The sequence below is a fragment of the Moschus berezovskii genome, chromosome 3, assembly GCF_049115385.1.
Source record: "Moschus berezovskii isolate FMDL1 chromosome 3, NW_MosBer_1.0, whole genome shotgun sequence".
Taxonomy (NCBI): domain Eukaryota; kingdom Metazoa; phylum Chordata; class Mammalia; order Artiodactyla; family Moschidae; genus Moschus; species Moschus berezovskii.
In genome coordinates, this window is record NC_142462.1 from 35723273 (window position 1) to 35736360 (window position 13088).

A 13088-nucleotide genomic window follows, 5' to 3' on the forward strand; every position below is an offset into this window, starting at 1 on the left:
ATTGTTGTGACTCAAAACATTCTATCAATATATCATATTGTCAATATAACCATGTCAAGATTTCCATCATGTCCTTTTTATCTTACCACCCTTCCATCACTGGCAAAGCTGAAGTTTTGGTAAATTACAATAATTATGCAGGATAACATCATATTAACAAGTACAGATCAGAAACAGAGAAACAGTAGAGTGGAAATTGTTTTATGTTCAGCTTCATGATGGAGCCAAAAAACCTTCCTGGGAACCGTAGTCTGAAACAGAAAGTGTAAAGGACTCTAAACAAATACACAAAAGGAATACTTCAGACCTGAAAAATAATAAAACATATCCATAACAAGTGAAAAAGGAAATAGTAACCCACTCCAATATCCTTGCCTGGAAAATATCATGGATAAAGGAGCCTGGCGGGTTATAGTCCATGGCATCACAAGAGTCAGACACAACTTAGAGACTAAACAACAACAACTCATAATAAGAGCTATTATTATTATCATCCTCAGTGCCATGCATGAATTTTCTCATTTATAACTTGCAACAACTCTAGAAAGTTGGTTCTAAAGATGAGGAAATCGAGCTTTGGGAGTTTATTTGCTCAAAATTACGTAGGCACTAAACAGCAAAGCCATTGTTTGAACTTAGGGATAAATGATTCTAGAGAACAAGCTTTTGAACCCGACACTATGCTTCCTATCCATTAGTCAGAACAAGGAAGTAAGATGAGAGGCTATGCCCGGGCTTGTTGCTGGAGAGTATCATCAAGTCACAATCTTGACCCCAAAAGATTGTCACCAAGTTAGCAGGACCCACAAGAAGAATGTATGAACCAGGGTCCCATTCTCAGCAGGGTCTCATGCTTGGTCTAATACTCTGCTGTTTCCATCTTGAAGTACTATGTTTGAACAAGGGGTTCCATATTTTCATTTTGCACTGGGCATTGCAAATTATGGAGTGATCTTGGCTCATGCAGTTGGTAATTTTTAGCCTTCAGAACTAATGCAAGGGACTGCAGTTACAAGTGACCATGAAGAAAAGAGAAAAGTATTATTTTAGACAAAGAATGCTCATTTTTCAGATGGTAAAACTGAGCTGAAGAGTTGCCCAGGATACCAGGATCATCACTGGTGGTTCAAGAATCAAACTCTCACCTCCTGATTTGAACTCTGTGAGAAGGAGAGTATGAGAATAGTTCTAGCCATTTCCATGAGTACTATAAGAACAACACATAAGATCTTTTAAACTTCTAATGCTATATGATGTCAAAAGTAACAATGGCTTAGATTTTAAGACTTTGAACCAAAAATAATAAAAAGTTTAATTCAATGAGAGTAAAATAATGTGGTCTCCAGCCTCATGCACTGTACCTCCTACCAAAAAAGGACTTTTTAGGTAGGATATTTGGCTAAAGCAAGAGAAGATCACTTCCTTGGCAAGGCTGGTTCCACTCATCCTGACTTTATCTCATTCTTGCAACATCCCGTCTTTCACTTCAGAGAGCAGAACTATGTAACCAACACTTAAAAAATGGTAAGAAATCTTTCAATAGTTCAGAGGCTAATCCATGGAGAGAGAAGTGTTTCAGAGAGTATTATATACTTCTGATAAATGTTCATTATAAATCATCAGTATTTAATATTGACCTAACTTACATGCAGAGTAAACCATGAGGAACGCTGGGCTGAAAGAAGCACAAGCTGGAATCAAGATTGCCGGGAGAAATATCAATAACCTCAGGTATGCAGATAACACCACCCTTATGGCAGAAAGTGAAGAGGAACTAAAAAGCCTCATGATGAAAGTGAAAGAGGAAAGTGAAAAAGTCAGCTTGAAGCTCAACATTCAGAAAACTAAGATCATGGCATCTGGTCCCATCACTTCATGGGAAATAGATGGGGAAACAGTGGAAACAGTGTCAGACTTTATGTTTTTGGGCTCCAAAATCACTGCAGATGCTGATTGCAGCCATGAAATTAAAAGACACTTACTCCTTGGAAGGAAAGTTATGACCAACCTAGATAGCATATTAAAAAGCAGAGACATTACTTTGCCGACCAAGGTCTGTCTAGTCAAGTCTATGGTTTTTCCTGTGGTCATGTATGGATGTGAGAGTTGGACTGTGAAGAAAGCTGATCACCAAAGAATTAATGCTTTTGAACTGTGGTGTTGGAGAAGACTCTTGAGAGTCCCTTGGACTGCAAGGAGTTCCAACCAGTCCATTCTAAAGGAGATCAGTCCTGGGTGTTCATTGGAAGGACTTATACTGAAGCTGAAACTGCAATACTTTGGCCACCTCATGCGAAGAGTTGACTCACTGGAAAAGACTCTGATGCTGGGAGGGATTGGGGGCAAGAGGGGAAGTGGACGAGAGAGAATGAGATGGCTGGATGGCATCACCGACTCTGTGGACATGAGTTTGAGTGAACTCCGGGAGTTGGTGATGGACAGGGAGGCCTGGCGTGCTGTGACTCATGGGGTCGCAAAGAGTCAGACACGACTGAGCAACTGAAATGAACTGAAGCACATAATTGATAATCAGTGAACATTTGTTTTATTAATTTGAAGTCCTTTCAGTATGTTCATTTTAAGGATGGAGTTTTGTGAGTGTGTGTAGGCATATACACACTTTGGTTTAAAAAAGAATTTGAAAATGCTTACAAATACTCAAATAGCATAATGCAGTTACCCAACAAGTAAGTGTGTGTTGTTCCTCAGTAAAAAATAAAACATATAAGCAAATAAATTAGGGTGATACTTGCAGAGAGTTGGTATGAAAATAAAAATAATAATTTTACCAACATCATGCTGTAAGTTCCAGTATATTATTAGCAATAGACCAAAAATTTGTCTCTCCACTTTCTCATAGAGACCACAATAAGGAAAACATTCCTAGTTACAGCTACACAGTGAGCATTTGATACAAACAAACCACTTACCGGAGGCATCAACATCACTGGGAGTGTTGGGGAGCTTGTAACTGCTAGGAAGAGCATCTTTGGCCCACCCTTTACTGTATGTTGAACAGTGTGAGTCTCCGTTATGGAATTCTCTCTTAACATGTGCTGATGGCATCTCTCCCAGGGCAATTCTGTCAAACTGGATAGAGAGCAGGGGGTCCAGCTAAGCAGCTATTTATTTCCCCGTCCTAATAGAAGAATGTGAGGTTACAAAAGGGCAGGACAGATCGTTGGGTCCAGTAAAGCCCACTCTACTTAGTTTCTCTCAACTGAGTTTCTGTTTACACGTTTCAACCCATACAGATTTATATGCTCCAGTTCTTGATGAGGATCCAGAGAAGCATTATCTCCTGATCCAAACAATCAGCTAAGCTAGAGATGGGATTCACTCCCACTTGTGCAATTAAGAGGAGCAGCTAAATGGCAGACCTGAACAGATCACTCTGCCTCTGCATATTACAGCTATGACATGGGCTGAAACCTTCCTGAGATCATAGCTGTGTTAATGCTCCCACATAGAAACATATGGATACTAACCTTCCGAGTCATAGAACAAAGTTAGTACTTTTAGGGTGGAAAACATTTAATGAAGGTGTTATCAAATGTCTGTTGCTGCCATATAATATTCCTAATAATGTCTCTCAAGTTTAACTTTTAGAAATATATCTTCCTTATGCACACACACAATTTTCCTTGATTTCAAAAAAATTGAAGACTGCTTACAAATACTCAAACAGTACAATGCACTTAAACAAGTAAGTATATAGAGTTCTTCAGTTAAAAAAAAAAAATGAAAACAAAACAAGTGAATAAGTTAAGGTGACACTTTCAGAGAGCTGGTAGGTAACTGAACAAGTTTAACTGTTTCATGAGCTCCTGGATATGATTTTGACTGTCTAAATAGTGACCTTAAGCAATATTTTTTTTGCATTGTTCAGTGCAAGAGAAGTCTCTCAGCTTGTATTTTTCAAAAGGTGCTGAACCTGTAGGTCTTTGACTTGCACAGCCCTTTTCAGGACCCTGAGACTAACGCTGTGTTTGTTTTCTTATAAGTTTTACACCCTGCAAAACTCTACCATTTTATAGAGTACTTGACATTATGAGATCTCAATAGTTTTCCCCTATCAGCAGTGTTTGTTTCTGTTTTTATGTATAAATGCATTTCTGTAAAGTACAAAGAATTGAGGCTTTGAAGCTAGATTTCTCTTATTTTGGACCCCTGGGTATAAACTAAGGAAAGTTACTAAAAATCCTGTGACTCTGTTTATCATCTGTAAAAAATGAAGACTTCTAATAAGTATTGTTGTTATTGTTATTAATGAGCCCACATTGATAGTGCTGCTTTAATAGTCAAAGTACTATATAAAAAGTGGCAGGACCAGTTGATTCTCTTTCTTTTCCTCCAATCCCTCCTTCCTATTATTCCTGTGCATATAGAAATAATTTCTCCAACCAGGCCTATTCCAGAAGCTTCTCCTATTATTCAGATGGTTTGAGACCCTGACCTCAGCCCCTAAGGGAAAATAAATAATTGCTGGTCAGTTGTCTTTTGGGACCCTATCTCCTATCCATCATTCTTTATAGAATATTTTAACAGGCATTTGCATTACTCCTGTCAAAAACAGTGGTGGGCTCATGACAGCAGAGGAACTGGGGCGCAAGAGAAAGAATGCAGACCTTGAAATTAGATAAAACTTCAAAACAAAGCTTACAAATGAATTCACTGGTCTGAGCATCACTTTCTTGACAACAAAGTATAAAAATATTTTAAAAGTTGTTTTAGTGGTATGTGAATTATATATCAATAAAGCTACAGATTTTTGGTAGAAAAGTTGCTGTAAAGATTAAACTGAACACCATAAATCCCGAATTAATACCAATCACTAATGAAAATGATAGCTCTTATTTGTTTTATTTTTCTCATATCTGTGAAAAAAATCACATCAATTCTGTTGGTTTTAGCATAAGTAATGAGTAGCTACTGACAAAGATACTTAAGAAATATTGGAAAAGAGGAACCAGAAAAAGTACTTAGGAAGTTTAACTGCTCTTTTAATGATTGATTATTCAACTATGATCTTTTTACCTTTCTAAGGAGGGTAATCGAAAAATTACTGTATTTTTTTCTAACTAGTTTTTCCTCAGTCCTTTTGCAACAAAATCTAATACTTTTTAGCCAATCCTTGCCCCATTCTTACTGAATTGAATTAATTATAAGATTCCCCAAATTCTTTGCCAGGAAAGAAAACACCCTCTGACAAATATTTTGTGTATACTCAGTCTTCCTAGGTTTGAACTTAAAATGCTGGTGTAAATCATTTACATATCTAAAGTCTACCTTCTTGACAGAGAGACAGTACAAATGTGCAGCTGCTATTAAATGATAACAGCATGAACACTGAAGTAAAAAAGGCTTATCAGTCAGTCAGTCAGTCAGTCAGTTCAGTCGGTCAGTCGTGTCTGCCTCTCTGCGACCCCATGAATCACAGCACGCCAGGCCTCCCTGTCCATCACCAACTCCCGGAGTTCACTCAAACTCATCTCCATCAAGTCAGTGATGCCATCCAGCCACCTCACTCTCTGTCGTCCCCTTCTCCTCCTGCCCCCAATCCCTCCCAGCATCAGAGTCTTTTCCAGTGAGTCAACTCGTCGCATGAGGTGGCCAAAGTATTGGAGTTTCAGCTTTAGCATCAGTCCTTGCATTGAACACCCAGGATTGATCTCCTTTAGAATGGACTGGTTGGATCTCCGTGCAGTCCAAGGGACTCTCAAGAGTCTTCTCCAGCACCACAGTTCAAAAGCATCAATTCTTCGGCCGTCAGCTTTCTTCACAGTCCCAACTCTCACATCCATACATGACCAGTGGAAAAACCATAGCCTTGACTAGATGGACCTTGGTTGGCAAAGTAATGTCTCTGCTTTTCAACATGCTATCTAGGTTGGTCATAACTTTCCTTCCAAGGAGTAAGCATCTTTTAATTTCATGGCTTCAATCAGCATCTGCAGTGATTTTGGAGCCCAGAAAAATAAAGTCTGACACTCTTTCCACTGTTCCCCCATCTATTTCCCATGAAGTGATGGGACCAGATGTCATGATCTTTGTTTTAGTGGATCACTAATAAGAGATGCTGAGTCCTACTCAAAGGCGTGAATAACAGGAAAACACAGCTGCCCAAATGAATATATGGGCTACAAGTAGGGAGACAAACTATTTATGAGGGTTTGCCCTGGACTGTCCTGTTTTGAAACTAAAACATCTCAGTCCAGGGAAACCAGGATGGTTGTCACTGTAATTACACTATGCTGTTTAGTCGTTGAGTCTTATCTAACTTTTGTGACCCCATGGACCATAGCCTGCCAGGCTCCTCTGTTCATGGGATTCTCCAGGCAAGGATATTAGAGTGAGTTGCCATTTCCTTCTCCAGTAATTAGACTATATTAGAGTAATTACACTATATTACACTATATTAGACAAACACATAGTCCCACATAGAGTATGTGAAGTAATCAATATACATTCCTTCTATCTGTAAATATTTTTAAATATTTAAAATCATCATGAGGAAAAAAGTAAACATACCCATAACTGAGCCATCAGGAATGGCAAATGTTAATGTTTAAATTAGACTTTGTTGGTTCTATTATCATGTGTTAAATTCTAATAGAAATAGCAAATTAAATACAAAGGAAACCATCCAGAATGGGATGAATAGACTTATCCATCACTGTCCTTTTTATTTCATTAAATCAGACTGAAAAGTTGAACTCTCTCACTTCCCCCAAAAGAAATTCGGACATTTCCAGAAGGAACTCTTCCTTTCCTTTCCTCTGCCTCTCCCCGTTCATTCAAAGCAGGTGGAACACTCAAGGTACAGGGCTGTGTTTCCCTCTACTGAGACCCTCACTGCTCTGTGAGAACTGGTGGATTCCATGTGTTCAGAAGAGGAAACCAGGAGGGTCAGAGTTGTGCCCACAGCACCACCTGGTGCCAGGTCGGAGTCCTCCTGGACTCCCAGCAGCTTAGGAGCTTTGTGATGGTCTTGCTTCCAGCCCCCTGACTGATTCCCCTAACTAGTTTAATGTAAAATAGAAATTTGCAGCCATTCTTCTGCATCATCAACCATGGAACTTAAAACAAACAAACAAACAAACACTGATGTCAAGAACCTGTCACAAGAGCCTGGAGTAGAACCCAGGTATCACTATTTTTTATAAAAATGGCCCAGAAGACTCTGATGCACAGCAAACATTGAGAGCCACTGAGTCATAATTAAAGGTGATAAGAATATATTGTTGAATACTAGAATATTCTCCTATATATGAGAATATATATGTTGAATATATTTGTTTCATTTTGTTTTGTTTTTGACAAGCATAAGATAGACATCATAAAATATGTGCAACTCAAGATGCCCATCTTTACAAGTCAAACCTTCTGGGGTAAAAACATTTATTGAGACATTGTAAGAGACACGGGATTTCAAGGTGATAAAGGAAACATGTAGGATTCTCTCTTCCCTGTAAGTGGCATGGCCTTTCCTGGTATAGCCCAGGGATCATTTCTAAGACCAGTGCTACTTTAGGCTTTAAGGACAAATACTCTCTCCCTTATCATGCTTTGTTGGGGTTTATGTATTCCTCTCTTCTTTCTCTTAGTATTATAAGATCTAGATGGAGACACTTTTGGATACTAAGGTAATATAAAAGCCTGTTTTTAGCATAAACCTTGGTTATATTAGGCCAAAAGAGTTTTCTTATGTTCAGGGTAACATTTTCTAGCTTACCACATACATACAAACATACATATAGATTTATCCCCAAAAAGCATCTCCCTAGTTAACATTTCCCAGTAAAAGCTCTCCAACTTTTAATACACAAATTTTACATAACATGTGAACCTCTCATTAGGACATATTGGCGGTCTCTCTAGGAAAAAAATATGTTTATTTCCCCTAAATTCAAAGGAATATTTTTAGCTAAAAACCTAGTCTCATGGATCAAAGCCATGTCATGGCAAAGGGGCTTGCATAACTCAATGAAACTATAAGACATGCCCTGCAGAGCTATCCAAGACGGGTCATAGTGAAGAGTTCTGACAAAACATGGTCCCCTTCATGGACCACAGACTTGTTGTGGCAAAGGGGTTTGCATAAATCAATAAAGCTATGAGCCATACCATACGGGGCAAACCAAGATGGATAGGTCATCATGAAGAGTTCTCAAAAACGTGGTCTACTGAAGGGGAGAATGGTAAACCACTTCAGAATTCGTGCCACAAGAACTCCATAAAAAACATGAAAAGGCAAAAAGATATGACACCAGAAGATTAGCCCCCACTAGTTCAGTTCATTTCAGTCGCTCAGTCATGTCCGACTTTTTGCGACCCCATGAATCGCAGCACGCCAGGCCTCCCTGTCCATCACCAACTCCCAGAGTTCACTCAAACTCATCTCCATCGAGTTGGTGATGCCATCCAGCCATCTCATCCTCTGTCGTCCCCTTCACCTCCTGCCCCCAATCCCTCCCAGCATCAGGGTCTTTTCTAAGAGTCAACCCTTCACATGAGGTGGCCAAAGTATTGGAGCTTCAGCTTCAGCATCAGTCCTTCCAATGAACACCCAGGATCGATCTCCTTTAGAAGGGACTGGTTGGATCTCCTTGCAGTCCAAGGGACTCTCAAGAGTCTTCTTCAACACCACAGTTCAAAAGCATCAATTCTTCAGCGTTCAGCTTTCCTCACAGTCAACTCTCACATCCATACATGACTACTGGAAAAACCATAGCTTTGACTAGATGGACGTTTGTTAGTAAAGTAATGTCTCTGCTCTTTGATATGCTATCTAGCTTGGTCATAACTTTCCTTCCAAGTAGCAAGCATCCTTTAATTTCATGACTTCAGTCACCATCTGCAGTGATGACCATCTGCATCTGCAGTGATTTTGGAGCCCCCCAAAATAAAGTTGCTCACTGTTTCCATTGTTTCCCCATCTCTTTGCCATGAAGTGAAGGGACCGAATGCCATGATCTTCATTTTCTAAATGTTGAGTTTTAAGCCAAACTTTTCACTCTCCTCTTTCACTTTCATCAGGAGGCTCTTTAGTTCTTCTTCACTTTCGGCTATAAGGGTGGTGTCATCTGCATATCTGAGGTTATTGATATTTCTCCTGGCAATCTTGATTCCAGCTTGTGCTTCCTCCAGTCCAGCATTTCTCATGATGTACTCTGCACAGAAGTTAAACAAGCAGTGTGACAATATACAGCCTTGACATACTCCTTTCCTGATTTGGAATCAGTCTGTTGTTCCATGTCCAGATCTAACTGTTGCTTCCTGACTTGCATTCAGATTTCTCAGGAGGCAGGTTAGATGGTGTGGTATTCCCATCTCTTCAAGAATTTTTCAGTTTGTGTGATCCACAGAGTCAAAGGCTTTGGCATAGTCAATAAAACAAAAGTAGTTGTTTTTATGGAATCCTCTTGCTTTTTAGATGATCCATCAGATGTTGGCAATATGATCTCTGGTTCCTCTGCCTTTTATAAACCCAGTTTGAACATCTGAAAGTTCACGGTTCACATACTGTTGAAGCCTGGTTAGAGAATTTTGAGCATTAGTTTGCTAGTGTACAGTTTGCTGGAGATGAGTACAATTGTGTGGTAGTTTGAGCATTCTTTGGCATTGCCTTTCTAGGGATTGGAATGAAAACTGACCTTTTCCAGTACTGTGGCCACTGCTGAGTTATCCAGATTTGCTGGCATAGTGAGTGCAGCACTTAAACAGCATCATCATTCAGGATTTGAAATAGCTCACCTGGAAATCCATCACCTCCACTAACTTCATTCATAGTGATGCTTCCTAAGGCCAACTTGACTTTGCGTTCCAGGACGTCTGGCTCTAAGCGAGTGATCACACCATTGTAGTTATCTGGGTCATGAAGATCTCTTTTGTATAGTTCTTCAGTGTATTCTTGCCACCTCGTCTTAATATCTTCTGCTTCTGTTAGGTCCATACCATTTCTGTCCTTTATTGTGCCCATCTTTGCATGAAATGTTCCCTTGGTATCTCTAATTTTCTTGAAGAGATCTTTAGTCTTTCCCATTCTATTGTTTTCTTCTATTTTTTGCTTTGATCACTGAGGAAGGCTTTCTTATCTCTCCCTGCTATTCTTTGGAACTCGGCATTCAAATGGGTATATCTTTCATTTTCTCCTTTGCCTTTAGCTTCCCTTCTTTTCACAGCTATTTGTAAGGCCTCATCAGACAACCATTTTGTTTTTTGCATATCTTTTTCTTGGAATTTGTCTTGATCACTGCCTCCTGTACAATATCATGAATCTCCATCCATAGTTCTTCAGGCACTCTATCAGATCTAATCCCTTGAATCTATTTGCCACTTCCACTGTATAATAACCATAATACCAGGCTTAAGGTGTTAAAAAATAAATCAGGACTATTTCATATGTTTGTCCAAATATATGTATACAATATCATTTTTGTCTTCTGAATATTAAAGATAATTACATTCATGCTAAATTAAATGCTTAACTGTGAGCAGTTTCCTGTTTGGCTTTCTTTATTCAAAACATTTTGATTCTACTACTTTATTATTTAATATTTGTATAATAATTAAGGCCATACATTAACTAGTAAATTGTTACTTGATCTTGATATTACAGAAAAATTTTTTCTCAATAAAAAATTTTCAGAACTGACAAATGAATTTAAGAGTCAAGGCATAATAAATAAACATCCCTCTTTTTTTCAAAAAGGAATTGGCAGTGCCTTTTTCCATTCCCACAGCCTGCACAGATAATTCTAAACATGAAAAATCTGGAACAGTTCATGGCATCAAAACAGCAACAACACAAAAATCTGTTAGTTTTCGTCAAACCAATAAAAATTGAAAGATTTTCAATACAAGCTTTTTTTTTCCTATGATAACCCACTTTTTCATTTTTGAGAGGCTTCCTATGAACTGTCAATGACAGAATAATCACTGCACCTATTCCTGTGACTTATGCTGTTACAAAATTCAATTTGACAATGACAAGAAAAATGAGTACCACCTCCAATAATGTTTGCTTTCTGTTTTGTGAAAAGACAGTATTTTCCTGCAAAACACAACTTGTACTGTGACACAAAGCCCATAAACCAGGGTTGGTATTAAAAACTCAGATAACAAAGCACCAATATTTTATGAATGGCTTGCTCACCTTTCTCTTGCACCAGCTGCTCTGATCTGAATATTCTCCCTTAGCAGACATTTTATCCACATCTGCAAATGACTAGCAGAAACACAGCTCCTACTGTATCACTCAGGGTCCAGTAAAAAAAAAAAAAAAAAAGAAAACCATATGAGGGCTTTCAAGCATAGAAGTCTGAAAGAGTGAAAATTCAGAGTGTGAACTAACCTAGATATTGACACCTGCAGGAAGGAGCTATTATTCCCAGGCCAAGGAAACAAAAGGAAGGATGAGGTTGTAGAATCCAGTTGCCCACTTGCTAATGCATTTTTGTGGTCCTTCAAGAGACGCTGGAAACACCAAGTAGGGGTCCCGTGTCAGTACTTGGACCATGAATAAGGTGCTAGAGAGAGCTGGGTGGCTGGAAATATAACTGGGCCTTGTATAACTGGTGCTCAACTGCTGAGGAGGTACCACTCAAGTGGAGCTAAGGTTACTGAAGATCTCTTCTGCAGGTTCTGGTGTTGGTACAGCCAACGAGTACACCAAAAGGCAGGTGTGCAAATTAGGGAAGAATTCTGTACTGTGTTATTGAAATGGTCAGAGGATGCTTAAAGTTCATAACTTTTTGCTGCTGCAGATAGAGGCCCAGAAGCTGAAAACAGGAAGTGAGTCACTTTCCCCCTCCTTCATTTCTCAGTCTCTTGGCAGGACCTCCCATTGGACAGGCCTAACTAGAATCTTGCTGGCAATAAAAACCTAGAAAGGCAATCTGTGGGCTATCACAAACCTACAATACACAGAGGAGCAGAGGACAGAAATGGAGGCTAAGGGCAAACAGGCAAAGGACTCACATGTCCTTTCTTCTATGCTCATTTCCTGTAGTATTTATTTAACATGCTGTGCTGCTGTGTAGTTGCTAAACTGTATCTGACTCTTTGTGACCCCATGGACTCTAGTCTGCCAGGCTCGCTGTCCCTGGACCTTCTCAGGCAACAATACTGGAGTGGGTTTCCATTTCTTTCTCTAAAGGATCTTCCTGACCCAGTGATCAAACTCATGTCTCCTGCTTAGCAGGCGGATTCTTTAGCACTGAGCCACTTGGGAACCCCCATTTATTTGACATGACTATACCTAAATTTGCTAATGACAATTTGGCATCTCATCTTTATCATCTTACTAAATGAATAAAGTAAATAAATATGAAAGAAAGAAATGGAAGACAAGGATATAATATATACGATATGTAACATATAACCATAAACTAGTGACCTTATTTAAGTTGGCTATTGAAGTAATTCTGACTTTTCAACTCTGTTAAAGGCACATTTAATAGATTTATGTAGATTACAAAATTTCTCTTTCCTTACTATCATAAAGTCATTTAATATTCTATTTAAACCTTCATAATTATGTTGACTATATATGATGTTATTTAACAGGTAATTTATACAAGAAGTACACAAGCAAGAAAAATGTATTACCCTGTGGTAGATTAAAAATGATTTCCAGTTCAACTGTATTATCCTCTCACTGAAATTCCACTTGAATCCAAATGGGCCTTAATGATTTGCTTGACTAATAGAGTGTGGGAAAAACAATGTTTTGAGATTTCCAAATCTCTATCACAGAAAGTCTCGGAGGCTCTTTTCAATTCTCTTTGAAAACTTGCTCTGAGTGAAGCCAGCTGCCACATCATAAGTCTGACTGCTCCGAGGCCATCATGCTGGATAGCCTACATACAGGTACTACATACAGTCACATTTGCAAAATACCAGGTGAGAATATGAAGCCATCATGAGCCCTCTAGACCAGTCCACCTGCAACCTTAGAGTCACAATCTATATTATGAAGGCCAAGGTTTGGGTTAGTTTGCTATATAGCAATAGGCGATGAAACAAGATCTTTCTAGTAAGTAAAACAAGTACACTGAAGCAAATTATCCATGTTAAATGTAGCC

At 38.9% G+C, this 13088-nt stretch overlaps 1 protein-coding gene across 4 annotated transcripts in view; it reads right to left on the bottom strand.

Moving 5' to 3' along the window:
• The window catches only part of MACC1 (MET transcriptional regulator MACC1), an 89815-nt gene that overhangs the window by 56818 nt on the left and 19909 nt on the right, over positions 1-13088 (bottom strand). For 2 of the 4 annotated variants that reach the window (XM_055420551.2, XM_055420549.2), the window contains exon 2: positions 2931-3090. The exons of 1 other annotated variant lie outside the window; for it this stretch is intronic. In XM_055420551.2, the coding sequence (XP_055276526.2) occupies positions 2931-3066 (136 nt within the window). In that variant the 5' untranslated portion in view covers positions 3067-3090. Of the gene's footprint in view, positions 1-2930; positions 3140-13088 lie in introns of all 4 variants that reach the window. One more of the 4 variants, XM_055420550.2, reaches the window with a different exon arrangement.